At 34.9% G+C, this 21,893-nt stretch overlaps 2 protein-coding genes across 4 annotated transcripts; one reads left to right on the forward strand and one right to left on the reverse strand.

The window, feature by feature from the left end:
• The first annotated feature begins 1,920 nt into the window (after positions 1-1,920).
• LOC127800051 (protein SOB FIVE-LIKE 5-like) lies at positions 1,921-4,537 on the forward strand. 3 transcript variants are annotated; one of them, XM_052334451.1, is made up of 5 exons: positions 1,921-3,221; positions 3,314-3,767; positions 3,856-3,927; positions 4,000-4,076; positions 4,172-4,537. In XM_052334451.1, the coding sequence occupies exons 2-4, from the start codon at positions 3,393-3,395 to the stop codon at positions 4,063-4,065; spliced, it is 513 nt and encodes a 170-aa protein (XP_052190411.1). In that variant the 5' UTR covers positions 1,921-3,221; positions 3,314-3,392; the 3' UTR covers positions 4,066-4,076; positions 4,172-4,537. The 3 variants fall into 3 exon arrangements, with proteins under 3 accessions (XP_052190411.1, XP_052190410.1, XP_052190412.1); XM_052334450.1 differs by having other exon boundaries at positions 1,922-2,568; XM_052334452.1 differs by lacking the exon at positions 1,921-3,221 and having other exon boundaries at positions 3,237-3,767.
• A 5,671-nt stretch (positions 4,538-10,208) lies between these two features.
• On the reverse strand, positions 10,209-21,893 carry LOC127800076 (WD repeat-containing protein PCN-like). Its single transcript, XM_052334492.1, has 11 exons — positions 21,570-21,893; positions 21,307-21,450; positions 19,377-19,677; positions 19,221-19,284; positions 18,976-19,089; positions 18,695-18,857; positions 16,987-17,140; positions 15,988-16,574; positions 13,863-14,044; positions 11,605-11,865; positions 10,209-10,749 (listed from the first exon to the last, which is right to left on the reverse strand). The coding sequence occupies exons 1-11, from the start codon at positions 21,732-21,734 to the stop codon at positions 10,437-10,439; spliced, it is 2,448 nt and encodes an 815-aa protein (XP_052190452.1). The 5' UTR covers positions 21,735-21,893; the 3' UTR covers positions 10,209-10,436.

A 21,893-nucleotide genomic window follows, 5' to 3' on the forward strand; every position in this document is an offset into this window, starting at 1 on the left:
AGAGGCAGGGTGGTCGACGGCGACGACTGTTGATGGTGGTAGAGGAGGTAGTCAGACGGCAACGATTACAGCAATTGGGCAATTTGAAACCCAATTGAAGAAGATGATGAAGAAATGCAGATCTAACGATTGAGATCTACTAAACATTGATAGTTTGATTCATCGAATCTAGTGCTAGTTTGTCATGAAATTAGTTTGAAAACAAATCTTTAACCACACAGACGAATACAAAATTTAATATGAAAAATTTCAATTAGAAAAAATTACAGGCATAAAAAATAAAATATCACTAATTATATATTGATACAATAATTGCAATATCCTAGACATCTATTCTGATCAGAAAATTATTCATGAAAATATTTATCTAGATGAGATAAGTGGAGAGGATATTTTTTCAAATAAGATAAATTCTAGTCAAAATCAAATGTGACAATATCCTAATTACAATTCAATTCAAAATTTTAATCACAATCAAATTAAAAAATTTCATCATAGAAAAATTAAGATTTTGAGTCCATGTGAATTTCAAATTAGCTAACATAGACCTGTAAAAGAAATAGAAACAAAAAGTATTTGTATATTTATACGTTGAATAGTCTGATTTTTCTACTGAGTCCGGGGATCATGCCCCAACCCCCAAAACCTGGAATATAAAGCTTATTTTATTCTCATTTATATATGATATATTTTTATTCTTAAGAGATTAATTAATAAGCAAACCAGCAAGGGGACAAAGGTGCAGGGCACGTGGTAAGAACTCTCCACGTGTGCCCAGGCTACGATAACATCTTTCTGTTTATTTATTATTATTGCATATTCAAAAATTATTGTACAACTTAGCCATTTGGCCTACCTTGCAAGGGGCCACATAAGATTTGAATCCCAATTATCAGCTGTTAATTATTAAATTCCAAACAGGGAAAATGGTGAAAACTAACCCCAAAAAATTTAAAAAAAAACGCTTTATTATTATTACTATTAGTATTTTTGATTGATAATTTTATTTTTCTTAAAAGATAAGTAAAATGAGTGAAAGGGTGATTTGTTGCTGTTCGCGAACACGCAAAGGGTGGGTGTGGAGGGAGGGAGGGAGGGAGGGGGGTGGGCTGGATTTCGTAAGTGTTTAGATAAAATTTTATATTATTTGATGCTGGTAACATAATAATTTTCAAGTTATTAATAGCTCTAACTTATATCTTGAAACAAAAAATACTTTAACATAATTTTTTTAAATAATGAAACAAATCAATACTTCACTAAAATAGTGTTATAACTTTATTTATCAAAATTATTATGTTATTTGTGTCATATAATATAAAATTTATTTGACGCGAACAAGATCAAAAGGAGTTGAGCCCTACCCCTCCCCCACACAAATCTCCTCCACTTATTACTCCCAAAAGTTTCAGATAACAATAATGATTATTTAATTTTTTAATACTATTTAATCTTTTTTTTTTTCTCTAAATCACCTTAAGAAGATCTTGTCTATAACGCCACCCTCTCCTCCAAAAAATAACCAATATATATATATATATATATATCTCTTATAAAATTTACTTAAAACTAAAATTCACTCTTTATATTTTGATTTTCTAATTTTATTTTTGTGGTTTGTGAAATTATTCTTTTTAAAAACTTAACTTGCATTGTAAGTGTTTTTACAATCAAATAAGCTTTAAGAAAGACTATTTTTACTATTTTAAACTCATAATTTTTTAATTTTAGTTTTGCTTTTTAAAGATGATTTTAAGGTTTAGAGTTTAGAATTTATAGTGTTGAACTATTAAAAATAATTATTTTTATAACTCAAATAAAGTTATTTTTATAAAATGGATCCCCAAATTCTAAAGAATGTTTCTTTCTGTAATTTGAATTTATGATCTTCAACAACTTATTCTTTCTTCTACCGTTAACTCTTGACCTTTCAACCTTACGACTATAAATGGAGAATTATGAATTTGTCTGAGCAGATGAACCCCACAGAGAGATTTAAGGATGAGAAAGACGGGGTGAGAGAGCCACAACCAACTGCAGGACATTTGCACATGAGATTTAGTGTTTGGGGTCCGATTCTGAGTCATTTGGGGGCCCTACCCAGTAGCCTATCACTCTTCTCACTGTTGCAATACCAGCGATCTTGTTCGCCTTCTTCGCTTTTCATTGCACCCATAACCCTACAACAATCCAAATCATGAAGATCTCCATTCTGCTTCAATCGAGATTTCTGCTCTTTCTTGAGCCATTGCTGTGGTGATCAGTCACAGTTGTTCTCCATTTGATTTGTTGAGTGAAAAGAACACTCTAACTGTAATCTTTGAAGAAAGCCCATAACGTGTTTGTTGAATTGCCGCCTCAGAGGAAGAAAATCCGTGATGGGTTTAGAAGTTGCTGTGCTGAGATGCGGATTAAGACTGATTAGATTGATGGTGATTTAACTGTACGAATGGAGGAAAATGATTCTGTTAGCAACAAGAGTTTGATCCAATCAGCAACCCACCAGCACCAGAGGCTGAGGAAAATATGAGAGGCTTTTGTCCAATTTGTCACAGTATTCAATCACATGTACATTTTCTGTTACTGTTCTCAGCCCTTTTTTGCTTCCTATCTGCAAACCATTTTAACTCTGCGTTGCCATTTCAGATGTGTTTGAAAAATTCCAAAAACAATTTCCTCACTTAAATCCAAACTCTGGAAGTAGACTCATACAGCCCATTTTACAGGGTTGAATGACTCCTGATGTCTTGTGCTCTTTATTTAGCACAAGAGATGCAATGACCAAATTTGTTGCGAATAAATTTTTAAATAGGGGCGTATATATAACAGTTTGGACCTTCAAATGGTGCATTGGTTGGCGTCAACAACAACAATGTAACAATTTTTTATTCTACTATTCGAGGTTAGCGTGGGTCGTCAGAAAAACAAAAATAATAAGAAGAAAAGAAAAAGGAAAAATGTTCTCATCGTCAAGTTAGCCATTGCACAAGGGTGATGAAAGTTGAACCGCCTTTCCCAATCAGAAATATCTGTAATCATCACTATTACCACTGTCACTTGCCAATGGCCAATGATCTCTCGTCACTATTACCACTGCCACTTGCCAATGGCCAATGATCTCTCTCTCTCTCTCTCTCTCTCTCTCTCTCTCAGTAGCAACAGGTCCAACGCCATGCCAACTGGCAGGCTCGAGTCATTCACAAAACAGATAAAATAACAAGGTGAAAGTATAGAGCAAAAGACAAAAATAGTCTAGGATTTGAGTGTTCTTTTGGGTTTTTCTAATCTCACTAGTCACTACTCTCTCTTTCAGCTTATATAGAGGAACAGTTGTCGCAGGAAGCCTACATAAGAGAAATCACTTGGAGTTCATTTGCAAAGGGAGGCTGAGAATGAACATATCAACTTCTGAGTGCAGTAGTGGATGTGAATCTGGCTGGACAATGTACTTGGATCAATCTTCATATTCTGAAGATCAATTCCAGAAAGCCGGTGGTCGGATTGCCAGTGAAGAGTTCAGATACAAAGCAGCAACTGTGGAGGGAAGTTATGAAGATGAAGACTTGTCCATGGTGTCTGATGCATCATCTGGGCCCCCAAATTTCCAGGAAGATGACTGCTTTGATGATGGAACTGGGTATTTGAATTTTGGTTCTTCAGCATCTGAACAAAAGAAAAAGAGAGAGAAGAAGAAGAAGAAAAGCAGAGAAGGGAACCAACAACATTCTCATTTTGTTGAAACTACTAGCACCCTCAGCTTTTCCAAGGCAAGTTCATAACTTCCACACTGCCTATTACATAAAAACTTGACTGGTGTTTGAGAATTTTGTTAATGGCTTTGTTATATTCCTACAGAAGCATGAAGCTCTTTCCCCATCTGGAGATTCAATGAACCATTCCCCAGGCTTTTCTGCAACACACTTTAAGGTCCAAATCTTCCACCTCCATTCTCTGTGTCTTCCTCTCCACTTTATATACTCAACTGGTGAATGATTCCAGGGGAAATCTGCATTACAGAAGAGGTGTGGCTTCCTCAAGTCCTCTGCTTCAAGGAAACCTTCTTGAGAAAAGCACAGGTAGGCATTTTATTGAATATGCTGCAATCTCTAAGGATCAGTGGCTTAATGCTTCTTAGGCCTAAAATTGGGTTTCTCTGTCTCTGTATCTCTAGTTGGGTGTGTCCGCTGGCAGATGGCTTGCAGGGAAGAAAGTGGGAATGAGGAAAGTAATATTGTATTTTATTTTCTACTCTGCTGTTGCAGCTGCTAAGAGAGAGAAATTTGGCCATGTCAAAGAAAAAGGCAGTAGATATGCAAGGATCCTCCTCTTGTTCATTTTCTTTTTCATTATTTCTGCTGTTTCTGTTCCTGTCAATTCACTAGGAAACAACCTGAGATCATAAATGCTAAAATATATTTTCTCTTCTTTATCTCGTGTGTTGTAACTTTTTATTATATATTTTTCTCCCCGTGTATCAAATCCGGCTTCAGACTTTGCTCCATATTCTCCTTCCATTATCACAGAACTTTCCCATCAGATTATGGCAAATATAAACCTTGCTACGATATTCAGAACCCACATGGCCATGTTTGGAAACTGCACCCAGAGTAAGCCCACGTAAACAAATTTACTTCTTTATACAGAATGATGAGTTTATATTGATATTTTTATATAAAAAAAATATCTTCTTTTCTTTTTACTTTTTTTGTTTGGAGCTTAAAACAGATCCAGAGATCTCTGATGAAACTTGATACTGACAGGCATCATTGTCCTCCAAAAGGGACCAAATGTAACAGCCCAGCATCAAATGACAGCTACTCACTGAGAATGTGATCCATATATAGTTCTCTTACAATTATTGATTTTTGGGGTGGTGGGATTCCTTCAAAATCTTTTCTTGAGCTGTTTCCATCCTAAGAAAAAGAGAAATCCACGTCCTGGACAGTGACATGGATATGTGTGAGAGTGTGCGTGTTCAGGGATCGATAGAGGCAAATCCTTACTGCTTCATTTTTCCCACCAATCTCTCTCCCAGGGGCTCTCTCACTGTTATGATATCTTATACCAGTAATTACAAGTCCCGATATTGAAGGCCACATATTTGGATTTAATCTATGCTTTGAATAATTAATCATAAAGGTACGCATTTTTCTGTACAAATCACATGAATTAAATCATAGCCTATCCTTTATATATAATATTTCGCACCAAACCTTTGCCAATGCTGATAGAAACATTTGTCCACATTTGCAAAAATTGGGACAAGAGCTTCTGGTTTTTCAACTCTTTCTGGCTCAATAATTGAAGATTTCCACGTGTGTGAATGGCCATCACGGAGAGTAAGTAAATAGTCTTTTTTTTTTTTTTTTGTCTTTTTTAACAATATATATATATATATATTACAAGAAAACGATTTTACACATACCCATATATACAGAAAATCTTCAACACCCATTTTCAAATTAAAGCTTAAGTTTTATTACTTAGAGAATCGAATTGAAATATTATAATAACGTATTAAATCTGGATCTCTAATTTGCTAATTACTTGTATTTATGTAACTGTATTTTTGTAAGAGCAATCAAAAGGAGATTTAAATTTACTTGTTAATGTTGTGGAAGCTTATCGAGAAGGAGCCTTTTGCACATGCATTCTGGAATAAAGAAGAGTGTGCAAATACCAATGAGCAGCAAATAGTAATATGGAAACGATGGCAAAAACTGTGTGTGAACAACAATGGATAAGGATCAAAGCAAACAAATTGCACAGTCTAAAACAAAATTTTAACAGAAGACAGCCGCTTTGAATCCGCAGTTTAAGGCAGGTTTGCAGATCCCATGCATAGGAATCTTCCATCCATCTTCTTTAACCTTTGGTAGGTAGCACTGTAGCAAGCATTTACCACGCCAAATCTTAATTAATTCCCCCCCACCTCCCAATGTTTTTTTTGTCAAAAGTTGAGCTAAAATAAGAAGTCAAGGCCATTGATATAGAATTTTTGTGCAAAAGTTCTTCTTTTATTGGAAAACAAAAATCTATTACAATAATTCGTATTTGCAAACCTTTTTATTGTTATATTATGTTGGCGACATGTTATTTACAAAAATTATATAAAAACAATCACTTTTTTAAAAGCAAATGCGTTATATATTGCACTCAATCCCCCTGTGGGTTGGATCATTGTCCAAGACACCCCGTACAATTTAGAAATATTTTTGAACTTGCTCATGAATTCTTTTTTATCAATAGTACCGTTAATTAAATTTAACTAAAAACTAAATATAATTTAATTAATGGTGTTGTTCTAGTTGTCCCTTTTGTCAACTAGAATATGCATATAGATGGTTGCAATTGCCGACAAACCAGCAGCGACTTACAATGAAGAGAGAGAGAGAGAGAGAGAGAGAGAGAGAGAGAGAAAAGAAGGGATTGTGAAACAGTCATCACCATTGACGCCCCCTTACTTCCTTTTCGTTCTCTGTCTCAACCCATCCCCTCCACCTCTAAAACCCTAACCTCTGTCGACCACACTCTTACTCTTACCTTCGGCCACTACTGCCTCTATATGCTCTATCTGCCTCAAATCATTGCCGCAAAACCCATCTTTCTTCTCTCTATTTTGTCTCTACTCCTTCTCCCTGACCTATCGATTTTCATAACCCACCGATGGGTTCAAAAATCTCGAACCAATTGGTTTGAGACTAGAAAAATTGACCCATCCATGGGTTTGGTTGTTTTCGGCCCCATTGCCAAAAATCAAGTGCCAGCAGGCAACATCTGTTCTTTTTAAAAATTTTAATTTAATTTAAATTAATTTTTAAAATAATAACATTAATTAATGTAGAAAAAGGTGTCTCAACATAAAAATTAAATCATAAAATTATTTCTAAACGACAACATCATGTAATATTCACACAAATTACCCAAACGAGCGAAAATCTAAGTACAACTTACTCCGACTATATTACTTAATCATGTCCTCAAGATTCGCCTTTAATTAATTGAGGGTGGACTTTCGATCATCATCACTCATTTCAACCCACCCGAACTAAAAGAGTGAACTTTAATGCCTAATTATGGTTTCAAACAAGGGAAAGAGTAAAACCTAAAAGCAAGCCAAACAAAGGGGGGTCCCATTATATAAAGTGGAAATTGCACAAACTAACCACCTTATATAAATATATCCAAAGGTATCTGGAAGATGGTATGCTTGACAGCTGCTCTGCCAGTGCAGCGCCGATAGACCGAGACATATGTTTGTGAAGTTTGGCCGTGAAATTTAAGTCAGTAAGGACTGGAAATCCTAGAAAATTGACGTGGGTCCCCCATTCATTTGTCAAGTTAAACAATGGAATGCTTTCAATCTAATTATCTTTGACAAAAAAATACTCACTTTTCCCTGTAACTTTTTTGACTTTCTATGTTATAAATTAGACAAATTTGATCCTTTCCTGATTGTTTTGGTAACGGGATGGTGGTTCCAAACTCTCATCTGTCAAATTTGGAACCTTTGACTTAGAACGTGTAGATGAAACGACGTAAATTGAGTGAAGTGGATTGGACATAAAACTGAAATTTAAAACACCACCGTCGTCACTACTCACTAGAGCTAAATTTTGTCTTTTTAGATCAACATGTCAACACAATATCCTAAACTTCAAAACATATAAATGTACGGGACACGAGCGGCCTTAGTCATATTAGCATGCAAAGTAAGGTGTTGATTGAATCTGTTTTTGATTGTAAGCCCACCAAATCTTTGCAGCTTAGACCCCGTATCTTGGAGAGTACTGACTTGGACAATGATACTACGACCCATGCCCAACCAAACCAAACCAAACCAAACCCCTCTCTCTCTCTCTCTCTCTCTCTCGCTATGTAAATACTGCAGGCACATATATGTATAACATGGTGCAGAAAAAGACAGCACCATCATCACATTCATGTGGAATTGCAATGTTAATGTCTTGTAGAGCTTCTGTCTTCGTTGGTACTCTCTGTGTATTGTAAAGCCAGTAAGTTGCAGACAAAAGCCTTAATTGCATACCTAACCTAACGATATCAGCCGTACGTGGCCAGTGGCCTTTGGGAGGGAGGAAGAGAGACTTTGATATTACTGTGAAATAATTAGTAGTGTTACTACTACATTTAAGATAATTATAAGAATTATTTTTTATATTTAGAAAAATATAATCACTATTCTTAAAATTTAATATTATGTGTTATAAATTTTTTTTGTTGTTAGTTAATCTTAGTTAAAAATTAAAATTGAACTAAAATACTTTTATACTTCAAAAGATTTTTTTTCATTTTTCTTTTTCTCTTTTATTAAATCTCTCATTTGTTTCTCTCTCCTCTCCTAGGTGGAGTAACAACTTATGACGCATAGCAACGAAAATGGGAAATGGCATTTTTCAAAAAAAGTATAAAATAAAAATGCGAATAAAAATGTAAATAAATATAATTTTTAATATAAAAAATATTTATTAAACATAAATCTACAAAAATCACCCAATCAATAGAGCAATCGAACATAGAAACGGAACACTGAGCATCGAACTAACAACGTAAATTAAACCAAAGACCTAAAAATTTCATGGACTTTATTTTGTTGCTGAGCCAAAGAATAATAACATTTATATTGTAAACTAAATTTAATATTGAATATGAAATTATTTACTTGACCGTTATGTATGTTTATTAAGGTCTTTTAGTTGATTTTAATTGGAATGTAAATACATACACAAATCATATCGAAGTCAACAGATAAATCAAAATCTATTTATCGGTATTCAAGATAATAGTCATCTATCTTCATTCTTGCACCGTTCATCTTTATAGCATTTGAGCAATAATATTCATTAATTTTTTATTTTTTATTTTAAGAATATAATATATATATATATATATATATAATGTATGTATAACTTTTTTGATATATGCCCATCATTTAAAAAGAGGTGTATTGTTTTAAGAAAATGTGTACCCAATATTGTTTTAAGTTTTAAAATAATTTTATTAGTTAATAAAACGTTACAAGATACAATATATTTATCATTCACCAATAAGAGTATTTTTAAATTAAAAATAAAATATAACAAATACACTTTAATTCAACATAAGATACATTTAGTATATATTAACGATTATCTTTAAAGAGGATAATGATTTTTTCTTGTGATAACTTAGGGAATTGAAATTAGAAACTGAATTTTTTTTAGAATATTCTTAAGTAAACAAGAGTGCCTTTAAATATCAATGAAAAAATTATAAAATTATAAAAAGAATGAATACTAACCATTGCCTTGTTATTGAATAATAAAATGTAATAAATACATTTTACTTTTAAATGAAATACATTTATTATTTACTATTTTTGGTTTTTAAATTATTCTATTAATTGTTAAAAATATTAAAAACAAGATATAATAAATACATCTTATCTAAAAATAAATGCACTTATTACATCTTAAGTATTGCTTTAAAAATTAAGACCATGTTTAGACTCTTGGAAGAATGGGATGAAACATTATCTTTACATAAGAAAGTATTTAATTGTTTAGTATCCCAATGTAAAGAATATTGCTAACAGTAGTATAAAAATGTCTTCCTCCTACCCTCAATTTTTTTTTTTTTCCTACATAAAACGAATAAGGTGGGAGCAATCAAGATACTACTCCGAAAATGTAATACAGGAGATTCCTAATTTTGTAACAAAAATCACCCTACAACAAATCATAAACTTCAAAGTTTAAATCATTTCCCCCTGCTTCACACTCCAAACAAACCACAAAACAAATACCAAATACCAACTACAGCCATAAACCTCTCAACCTATTGCCGCTGCCAAAAACAACCAAAACACGCACACCATCTCCCAACCGACCAATCACCATTTGCAAATTATTTAGGCACCACCAAACTTTACATACCAAACCCATACTAATCAAAATCTCAACCCCACCACACGAGACGAGATTTCCCGCATTATCTTTACACCGCTAAATGGTGGTATAAAACAAAACCTGCCTCTACACCAGCCCACCGCCACCCACCATTCACACTCCCAATTCAATTTCATTAGGTACGACTAAAATGAAGAAACAAATTAGCCAGCCAAATATTGTGATGTGATCGAAAGAGAGGGTTTTAATTTGCATTGGAAATTAAAGTCATTTTCGCTGCTGTGTAAAGATCTCTACACCATGGGACCAAAAAACTGGGAAATATTACCGGATCAGGCATAGAGAGAACAAAGAAATGCCCGCCCAACTCACTAATAAAACAAAATTTGCTTTGGTAATAAGAACATATTACACAACATGCTTTAGACCCCTTGGTGGGAACATTGAGCAGAAGGGGGGATCAACAGCAGCTACATTTTAACTCTCCTACCTATCAAGCTGCTAAAACACCAACTTGAACAACAAGCAGTTTTATGAACCATATATATGTCTGTGAACTGGCGGGGTATCTAAAGATTTTACCACTTGCATCCATGGCTTGTCTATGATCAAGACGGAATTTTTTGAGAGGTGTCCAACAAATAAAACTGGATCTCGGAAAGCACAAAATTCAAAATTCTTTCTAGTTTTGTGCAGAGTATCTTCTTGGTGTTTTATTTTCCGTTTCAATCTTCCGTTAATGGGAGGATTTTGTAATTTCTTCAAGGATGGATCATAACCATTTACCAAGTCAATGTCGTCATCTCGATCAACTGGCATCCCGAAGTCAATCAAGCACATTGCCCTGAAGCAAAGCAAAGGAAAAAATTAAACATCAGTATCTGGTCACTAATATTTATTAATATTAGGACTATGATGATAAATATGCCATCCACGAGAACAAGATGTGCCCCCACAGTTCAGTCCCCATAATCTTTGCTAAGCAGAGATTATTTTCCTTTCCAAGAAAGGACATCTCAACTTGTCTTCTACCAATGAGATCCTTTTGGAGGAAATGGGCCAATATTATATCGAGCTTCATCATTTAGTCATCTATCGTATTTTTCGCCTGCTCACAAATAACATAAGCAGCAGCGTGACAAATCTCATAAAAAAAGTTAAATGAAAAGCCTATCCTTTTGCTGGCTACCATAGTATTAAAAGAGAGGGCCCGTCCATTACCATGTAAATACAAAGGTCGTTACAGACCCATAAGTGTTTCTCAGGACTTCTTTGTGTGCGTGGGTGGGTGTTTTTTTTTTTTTTTTGGGGGGGGGGGGGGGGGGACCATGCCAAAGAGACTCATTCTGTCTTTTTGTTCCAAGCCATTTTATTGATTTGGATGAAGGAGAACAGTGATACCAGAAAATATTAGAACATTGATTTTTCCTCCCTTCTTTCCCCCCTCTTTTTCCATTATCCTTTCTTCCTCATATTTTTCCCTTCCAGTCTGGTTCTCTTAACATTGGTTTTAACCCAAACAATTTGTGAACCATACACCTGTCCTTGGAATACTAAATACTACCCTTCAAACTTGCAGCATAACAGTAAATTTTGATTTCTTTTTTCCCTACATCCTATAATGGCACAACAACAAAACAAAAAATGCAACCTAACAGAAACAGCCACATCTTTGTAAAAGAATTAAAGAGATGATCACCTGGCACTGTATATAATAACTGAAGACGAATTTGAGGATGGTGAGAATGAAAGCCCGATAACTTCTCCAGGGAATTCTTGATACCTCCTGGGCAGAACGAATGTGTGACGCAATGACCATTCACCTAATTGTTTGGCATCCACATCAAAGGCATACACTTGGTTTGAAGATGTGGAGATGATAAGCACATTGCTGCTCCCAGGACTAAACCCACCAGCTGCAACAGAGGCACCATCCAATCTAGATATGAACCAATGCTGCCTGTGCCACAAAGCATATATAATTTTATATGCTGAAACACATGAAGCATGGTAAAGACAGGTGCTTGACACACAAAGGCATTGTAAAGAGTTTAACAGGGTACATTATGGATAACCTATTAACAAATATTTATCCACTGTTCAATATTTTCAATCTCAAAAATAAATTAAGTGATACCATAACAAAAACTTCTCTCAATACTAAAGGATAAATAAGAATAATTCTTCCCAAACAAACACTTGGTTGAAGTAAACTAAGTTTTTATTATTCGCCTAGAAGTAGATTAAAACAGAATTTGGCTTCTCAGTTGGAAGCTCGGGAATTACTTTCAAGCACCCAGATCAGCATTCCACAATAAAAAAATCAAATGAAGAAACCATTGATGGTCCAAAGGGAATACTTCTAAGTCCTCCATCACATAAAAAACGTTCCACCCATACTATTGTTTTATATATGATGCAAATTGGCGTTTTTATTGTGACAATCACATTAAAAACAAAGAAGAGATATAAAAAGGGTTCAAATATGAAATTAGTCATACTAATGTCTTACATAATATATATATATAATATATATATAGTAGGTGCTACGTTGCACAGAACAGGTAATGGGAAATGAAACATAACATGTAATGAAATGTGAAAAGGTTACATCTAAAACAGCAAGATACAAAAACGTTCAGGGAACTCAATAAATATATATAAAAATTATAATAATCTAATTATCATACCATTTAAAAAACATGATTTAAGACTTAACCCCCCCCCCCCCCCCCCCAAAAAAAAAAAACAAAAATACAAGACTACTTTATCTAAGGATATCATTAACCATAATATTTCTGAATAATGTCCAGAAAAACTACAATAATAATAGAAAATCATTGGTAATAACATGAGAAACACAAAAATAGTCATTTAATCCCCTTCACCATCAGCTTGTTTTTCTTAACCAACATCATCAGTAAAATACACTCTACATACCATCGAAGAGACCCATTTTTATTTTCAAAGATTACAAAAGAACTCATAAACATCTCGTGGAAATTTCCCTAGTGTTTTCAAATATTTTATAAAACAATAGGAAACTTTTAGGCCCTGTTCAGTTGTAGAAAACATTTTATAATTTTTCAATTCCAATGTTACAACTAAACATGCCTGTTATGTTTTGAAAACAAATTGTACTCAATTTCCATAAAATTTAGAAAAACACCTTTTTGATATTATCCAATTCCTAGTGTAAAGTTGAAAAATTAGAAATTGAGTTTATTATTACCTAATTGGAGATTCAATCATTCAATAGAAAATTGGAGTTGGAAAATTAGAAAATGTTTTCTACAACCAAGCAAGCCCTTGTTTCTGAAATTTTTCTTAAGAGTTTCCAAAATCTTACCGTGTCCAAAATGGGAACACTACCCTTTATGAGGTTTTCACGCTTCTCAGAGGGGTGCTGAGCACACGCAATGCATGTGATAAGTGTATTAAGTATGATATCGTTTAAAATTCAAAATTGATAAAGAAAGCATCAACAGGAAGAAAAATAAGTCACAGACAAACAAAATATTAAGTTTGGTTGGAAGGTGCACAGCATTTGATTTACCATCTCAACTTCTTAAGTGCCACTTGAAGATTCCAATTGGCCAGACACATCATAACTGAACAGAGATTATTCAATGGGTAAAACCATGAGTTGTTCTAGCAATTTTTCCATCAAGATGTACAGACAAAAAGGTAAATAGTAACTAATTTGAAGATTTTATCCACATTTTTGGGAACACATTAACTAAATTGTGGTGTATTTCTACATATATACCTTTCAGTAAATATAAGGAAAAAAATTGATGGCATCCCCATCTCTAAACATCAATATATTATCACCATGTAATTGTTGGGAATGACAAGTTTAGAGAAGAAACATATCATCAATATATAATGTTGCAAATAGCACAAAAAATCAGATGAAAAAATTTACAAATAGATGTCATATAGTTAGATTCACACCTTTGTATCTCCAGATTAAACACATAAATATCCCCAAAACAATTAATGGCAGCTAGCCATTGCCCATCAGAACTGATAAACATTTTTGTTATGGGAGGCTCAGAAGGTGGCAATTCCTCAGCGTGCTCCCTCCGACACGGTGTAAAGGTACATACAAGTTCGGCATTTCCCACATCCACGACCTGAAGGTTGATGAAAAGTCCAATAAGCTAAAATCACTCACGCAAATCCATCATAGCCTCAATGTGTCAAAAATTATCAACTCACTCCTTAATAGATCTCATATAAAAGTATGCTTCATGAAGAAAAAACAAAAATATATCAAACTGACACAAAAGAAAGAGGGAGACCCAACCCCCCGCCGGGGGGGGGGGGGGCATTGCATTCACACTTTTTTTTCCAATATGTTCAACCAGATTTCAAAACTAAATAATCTTTAGATTGTGAGGTAGTATGTACTCACATAACTGAACAATTAGGAATCATAATTAAATTACAAAACAAAATTATACAGAATAAAATTCTTATCTTCTAAGTTGTCTATGTAAATAAAAATCCTAAATACATTTTGTGCATGAATCTCCAACAATTATTTTCCTCGTTTTCAAGGAACAAACCTTCTCAAACATTAGGAGATGTGTATCCATCGCTTACAACAAATCAGAACCACATTATAACTTTATAAACAAATTAATTATAAACCAGTTATAACATTAAACACAATAAGGATTAATTAATATTAGTCCTCCCTCCTTTAAGAGTATTTAATTTAGTCTTTTCAAATGCACGAATATCTTAACATCTAAAACCCCCCAACTTCACGAAATATTTTCTCTCACTGTTTTTAAAGCTCTAAGAGCATCTCAAGCGCAATGGCCTTCTAGAGCTTAGGTCCAAAGCACAAGCTTGTTATCAATCAGAACAAAGCACAAATGTTAAGAGATAATGTAATGACTACAACTATATAATATTATCAAGGCAAAAAAATGCTAAAAGAGAAAAAAAGAGGGTCTTATAATTCATTTTCAACATTTTTTTCTAGATTAAGAAAGTCATATCTTCATCATTGGAGTTAATAGTTCTCATCATCTTCTTGACCATTGTCATCTAGCTGACTTCTTCAACCAGAAGCCAAGAACCAGAAGTTGAAGTTGGTATTCCAATTGTTCCATTGCCTCCTTTGCTTCTAATATTAAATCTAGACTCTTCAACTCTAGCTATATTAGCAACAACACCCCATGTCAAAAAATCATGACCAGATACTTTTCAATAGCACTCCAAGATATTTATATAATTAGAGTACACGGTAACAACTCTTTTTTACCTATAAAACAGTAAAATAAATAAATAAGTGCACCTTGTGCTTAGCTTAACAAAAAAGCAAGTGCTTAAGTTGTGCTTTCTCATTCACACTTCACTTTCACAAGAAAAGGCACTAGCTGTGCACTTTGCACTTAAGCTTGCTTTTAACATAACTGTTTTATCTAATTTATATATATTTCTCCTCTTTTTTTTCTTTTTTTTTTTTTGGGGGGGGGGGGCATCTTGAGCATAAAAAATGAAGAAACCCTAATATATACATATAAAACAAAAATTTTACAAAAAAAATAATATTATTTATTAATTGTCTCCTTGCTGAATTGTGGCCTAATTTTTTCAAACAAAAAATGCTGGTGCATGACATCATGTCTTATCCCATGTCTTGTTTCCATAATCATGCTTCTTAATTTCATACCATCCAAATTAGGGGAGGCAAATCTTTTTGAAGTCAAATTGTCACTAAAAAGAGAGACTGCAGATTAATGCATAAATGTAATATTCTCACCCCCTGCACTCATCTGGAAAGAATAATAAACAACTAAACATTCCTTACAAACTACAGGGTGATAAACATAGGTAGATGTGCATACAAATGTCTGATATCAGCCCGCACTTGAATCAAACACAAACTCTCACCTGATCTTCAAGCCTAATAAAAACTTCAAAGATCAACAACCAACCCCAACAAGAAATAAAAGAGGACAGATCCCAGGGCCTATGTCCTATGGCATAAAAATGATGACTGCCAAAGAGAAAAAGGAAAAAGAGTACGGAAAAACAAATTAAGCAGAAAAAGAAGACTTACATATATCCTTCTATCATTTCCTGCAATTATCAACCGGGAAGAATCATAACTGAAAATCAAGGAATGAGCAAATGGTAGACCTAAAGGAAGCTGCCTTTTGTTAACAGTCAATGCACGTTTTCCAACTTCAGACCTCTTTAACTCAAACAGACTGGGTTTCACATGGTCAGAGTAAGCAAAAAGCAACCCTGAAGTAGAAATGGTGCTGCAAATAATCTTTCGAGATGCCTTACTCTTAACACGGGCCAGTAAATCTGTTGTTGCAAGACCACCAGAAGTACCAGGAACAGCACCACCTTTTACTCGAACAGAAAGAATATCCAACCAATGAGAAGCCTGTACTAGGACCAATGGCATCTGGTCAAATGTAGTATTCACCACCAATTGAATGGGTGCTCTCTGTGGTGCAGGGCAAATATCATGGGGAGAGAACTTGGTGAACTCCTTGGCAGAATATGCAAAGAGCTTAGTGTCATCACCAGCTGATATAAGCATAGGAACCCCCAGATGGGCCCACTTGTGGTAACTAAAAGCAATTGGCTTCTCCACCCCACGAGCTCTTTTCCCCTTTTCCTCAGGCAATAGATCTGCCAGGAAAAAAATATGATTAGGCCCAGTTATCAGTCCCAAAAATATCAATTTCAGCATTTTTTGTTTGGCAGTACATAAATGAGATAATTAAATGTGTTAGGAACTAAAATGCAGATGCAGACAATATATGTGTAAATTTTTCAAAAAGCTCTAAATTTCACAGGCTATCATTCCAATTAATTATTGCATAAGTTAAAATTCAGAGTTCCAAACCCTGTTTGGTTCAAAGGTAACAAAAATTTTGAATTTTCTTATCTATAAATAGACAACTTTTGATTAAATTAAGGAACAGTGAAATTATTTATTAGTGCAACCAAATAAGCACTCGAGAAATTGAAAGAAAGCTGATGCAATACAACAAAAAGCAGACAAAATCTAAATACAATCTAATAGAAGTCATTGAAAAACCTTCTCGACTTATTGGCACTGCAACTGTCAAGGCTCTCACATCATGTGAATGAGCCCTGACATAACCAACATATACCCATCTCTTCATCATTTTTGCAGGGGAATTTTCTTCACCAGAAGCCACAGAGTCATTAGAGAGCTTGTAGAGTATAACCTACAAATACAAAATGGCAAGTCAATTGAAATTATTATTCTTGTAAGGCAATTCAGTCTTTTTTTTTTAATAGTAAGGTAATTCAGTCATGTTTTATTGTTTTTTCTCCGTAATACAGAAAAAGTAAGCCCCATAAAGAGTTTGTTTATTTATTAGTTCACTTACTCTACTCTCTCAGTTACAAACAGACAAATAAGTAAACTGTGAGGCATAGTCTGATGTGTTAAAATACAATTTGTTGGGCACAAGCAGAGTTGTACCCATAGAAATTTTCTTAAAAGTTTCGCCCATAAAGACATTTCTCTATTGTTCACCTATTACATAAAAAAATACTAAGCTTTGGAGGGGCTGTTTAGTTGGGGAAAACAACCCCATTTTTCCATAAAATTACTCCACCAAATATGAGAAACTAGAAGACTTGTTCGTAAACCAAAAAAAAAAAAAAAAATCCAAATGGAAAATGGAGATTTGGAAAACAAGGTTTTCCAAAATTCAACTAAACTTGGCAAACAACTCAAATCAATTTTGTTTTTCTTAGTAATTTGGAGATTTGGAAAACACAGTTTTCCAAAAAAATTTCACAAATAATCCATCTCCTTCTCTAACACAAGTTACATAAAAGAAATTAAAACCTCTCCCCTTTTTTGAACATATGTTCTAATTTTCTAATTGGAAAATAGTTTCTGTATTTCTAAGATTTGAACGCATTTTCCAAATTTTCTTTGGAAAATGACGTCAGAATCGGAATTCTGACCAATTGTTCTCACCAGTTGTGATGAGAATTTGGGAGAATGGGAGGGAGATATAGGAGAATTGGAGGGAGAATTGGAAGAACAGAGAATGAGGGAGAAGCATCGAGAGAAAGAGAGAGAGAGAGAAGTTTAGGTGGGAAAAAGAGATCTCAATTCATATTCCATGATCTCAATTTGGGTGTGATCAGTTGTTTATATACTGATCCAACAAACCCATGTGGCGCCAGAATTCCAGAAAGTACATCCACCTAAGCCATTATTTAAGTACAACCGTTCTTTGCACTAACTACCCTTCTGCAACTATTCACTGCCCTAACCACTTCCAACAGGGGTACATGACAAATGAAAACTACAGATTTTATAGAAAATTGGAGACAGAAAACCGGAAGTCATGTTCCACAACTAAACAGCCCCAGAGTGTTTTCCAAATTTATTTTCAACTTCTAATTTTATCAATTGACCAACAGGAACTTTAAAAATCATTACAATTGTGTTTTTCTGTCAAAATTTTGTTTAAAAGGTTATTTAACTGTTAAAATGCTGAGCATAACATACCCACCTCTCCCCCCCCCCCCCCAACTTCTCACGTGCGTGCGCACACACACGCAATAGCAACTCCCTAGTTAACATTGTAATTTACACTGTCTAGACCTAGAATATCCTTCATACAACTTTGGATAGCCATACAAGTTTGCTCACCATTTTGTGCCCCATCGGCCCTCTCTACTTCCATGTAATTCCAAAAGTATCACAAACACATTTAACTTCATTCATCATTGCAAAAAGAACAAATATCTAATACCTGTCCATCAGAACCAGCAGAAAACACCCTGTTATGGCTAGGAACTGCTGCTAGAGAATTGACATCACCTTTGTGATAAGAATGAGCCTGCAGAAGGGTCCCATGCTGACTGTCCCAAAAGTGAACACTACCTGTACTATCTGCACTAACAAGAGTCCCACACCTGAACCAGGAAAATTTTTGGATCACCACCAACTAGATCAACAACCTATAACAAAAAGCAATGCAAATAGAGAGAAAGTACAAGAATATTCAGTAAAAGAAAAATGTATTGACTTTACCTCAGTGCAAGTAATGACCAGATGCAAACATCGGGCCCACTACCCAAACCTCCAAGCCCAACAGTTATCCTATAGATTTCATGAGCCAGTTTAACATCCCAGCATCTAATGAACCTGTACACAAAGTGCTCGGAGGTTAAGCATTTCAACCAAAATGTAAAATTTGTTCAGATGATTCTAAACTTAATTTAAGAGTTTAGAATAATTGCAATCAGTCACATAGTTTATCTGAAAGGTATACATACCCATCACTACTCCCTGAATATATCAAATTCCCATCAAGACTCCATGCCACGCTTAGAACACGACCTGAAAATAATAATATGAAAAGAGTAATCATTGCATGATATAAGAAATGAATAACAAAGCAGTCATTCAAACAAAAGGTGCAGCAATCTCACCACTGACCCTTGTAAATGATTTAATGTATGTCAACTTTTCTGAGTCAGAAATACTGTACAGACGCAACAAACCATTATCACAAGCAATTGCTAAATTCATATCTTCATTGCTTTGTTGTTCATGAAGCTCAACTGAGTCAGCATCATCTTCACTCTCACTTGTTTCATGATCATCATGTTCACCCATTCTATAATTAGCATGTCCATTTGCGATGGGCTTGTCCCCTGTATGGGTCAATAAACCATTATATGGCTCTACAGCCATCTGCCAAATGGAGACTCCAATAGAGTCTAGCACAATCTGCAAAAAGTTGCAGGATAAGGCAAACAATAACTAAAATCAAAAGAGAGGGAACAGAGTAAAAAAAACATAAAAGTAAAACACCCATGCATGAAAGACAATGCTTAGAAAAATCAAGCCTCATAAATAGGAATTGAACAACTGCCTTGAACTGTGAATTCTTATTATAAGGGCTCTTCTGTAATCTTCAGGTGTAGATCATATTTGACAAAGGCAGCTCTGTGCACCTCATCACCACTGAGCCACAGCGCCATGCTTGAGGCGCTGCTTAGGCGCATGAGGTGTGCACCTCATGCAAGGCACAAGGCTCAAGGTGCATGAGGCGCATTACTAGTATATATAAGTGCGTTAAAACTCTATTTAGGGATTGGTGCATCTTTTTCTAGAGGGGGTCAGGAAGTTTCGGCACCAGAAAGATTGCCTGAACCTGGAGAAAATCCAGAAGAGAGTAATCTGGAAGAAGATCAGGACTCAGATAAAATGGACAGAGTTCCCTTAAGATCTGTCTTCAGTCAGAGTGTGAATAAAGGAAAAAAAAAGGAAAGCCCATTGCTAGTCCTCAACCGAAGAAGAGTTTGACAGAGAGATAGAGACCATTTTTCATTTTAGATCTTATTTCTTGTTGATCTGATTGCATATTCTTGTATATTGGTGAAAGGAAAACCTAGTGGTATAAGCCAGAGGTCCACTAGATCTCCCATTCACCGGGATCCTTTGGTAGTGATGTTCACTCACTAGAGAACTAGTCACGTCAGTGTTCTACTTCATTTTTGTTTCTTTCTTCTAATTTCTTTTGCAATTTAGAAGAAACTAATTCTTTGCTATAATTGTTTTTCACTATGTGTTCTACTCTATTTTTTTTCTTTCTTCTAATTTATGTTGCAATTTTGAATAAACTAATTGCTAAGACACAAATGTTTTCATTGTGTGATCTACTGATTTTTTTTCTCTTCTAATTTCTTTTGCAATTTAAAAGAAACTAATTGTTTTTCTGTAACTTTTTGTGTTGTGTGTTTTGCTGTAATTTTTTTTTCTTTCTTCTAATCGCAAATGAAATTAGAAGAGCAAAAGTAAACAGAAGAAACTAATCATTTTCCCATAATTGTTTTTGCAGTGTGTTCTGCTATAATTTTGTCTTTCTTCTAATCTCTCTTGCAGTTAGAGGAAACTAATATTTTTTTATGTAATAACATTAGTTGTTATTATAGGGTTGGTTAGTTGTCATTTATGATTTTACGAGTTTGCATTTACATCCTTACACAGATTGAAAAGCATAGTATGCAAGTATTTTATAAGCATTTTGAATAAACATGCACCTCATGTGCCTGAGGCTCACGCTTCGCATTGTGCCTCCACCTAGGCCCCAAACATTAATTTGGGCCTCCCACCTTTTGACAACTATAGTGTAGATAGATTCTAACCAATTATAAGTATTTCACAGCATTCTCATTTAATGTACTTGCAAAAATCGAATCTCCCTTCAATCTATTTTATGATACAATTTTCTGATCCTTTTTCATTTTGTAATTAATATGGAACATACTAGAGAAACCAACTGACTAAGAAAACTAAAATGCCAAACGACAACACCCTGTGCAAGTTTTACTACGAGACGCAGCGCTGATATACCTTCTGTTTCAGCTCGAAAAGGTCCCATTCCGATATCGATCCATCGATACTAGAAGAAAACAACCGACCGGTCGGCGAGAAGGTTGAGCGGGACCGGCACCATACAAGGGATGAAACTCTCGATTCGCTGTCTCCATGTATCGTCTGCGTTAAAAAACAATCCAATCCAAATTGGTGAATTTTCAAGTAACTCTAAACCTAAAAAAAAGTGCATCACAGCGACACCAGACATATTAGACGGAAAACAGATGAGTAACGAGTACCAGTTGGCAGTGCCAGCCGACGGAGCCGGGGGAGACGAGCCAAATCTCGAGCGAGCCGTCTTCGCGGGCGGCGGCGACTTGGGAGTCGTCGGCGCTGGTGGCAAGAGCCACCACCGGCGACGGCTTCCACTCTATGGAGCTACTGCTCCGGTAAAGTTGGAGCATGACCTAGCTCTAGCAGAGGCGCCGGAAATACGTAATCGTTGGAGCAGTTCTGCTGTACGTTTCTCGGATGTTCCAAGCGGAGTGTAGAAAGGCCGGGGTGGAGATTCGAAGCGGTCAAGCAACGAGGGCAGCGGGGACTATAAACCTAAACCCTACAAC

Source organism: Diospyros lotus, chromosome 4 (assembly GCF_014633365.1).
Source record: "Diospyros lotus cultivar Yz01 chromosome 4, ASM1463336v1, whole genome shotgun sequence".
NCBI lineage: Eukaryota > Viridiplantae > Streptophyta > Magnoliopsida > Ericales > Ebenaceae > Diospyros > Diospyros lotus.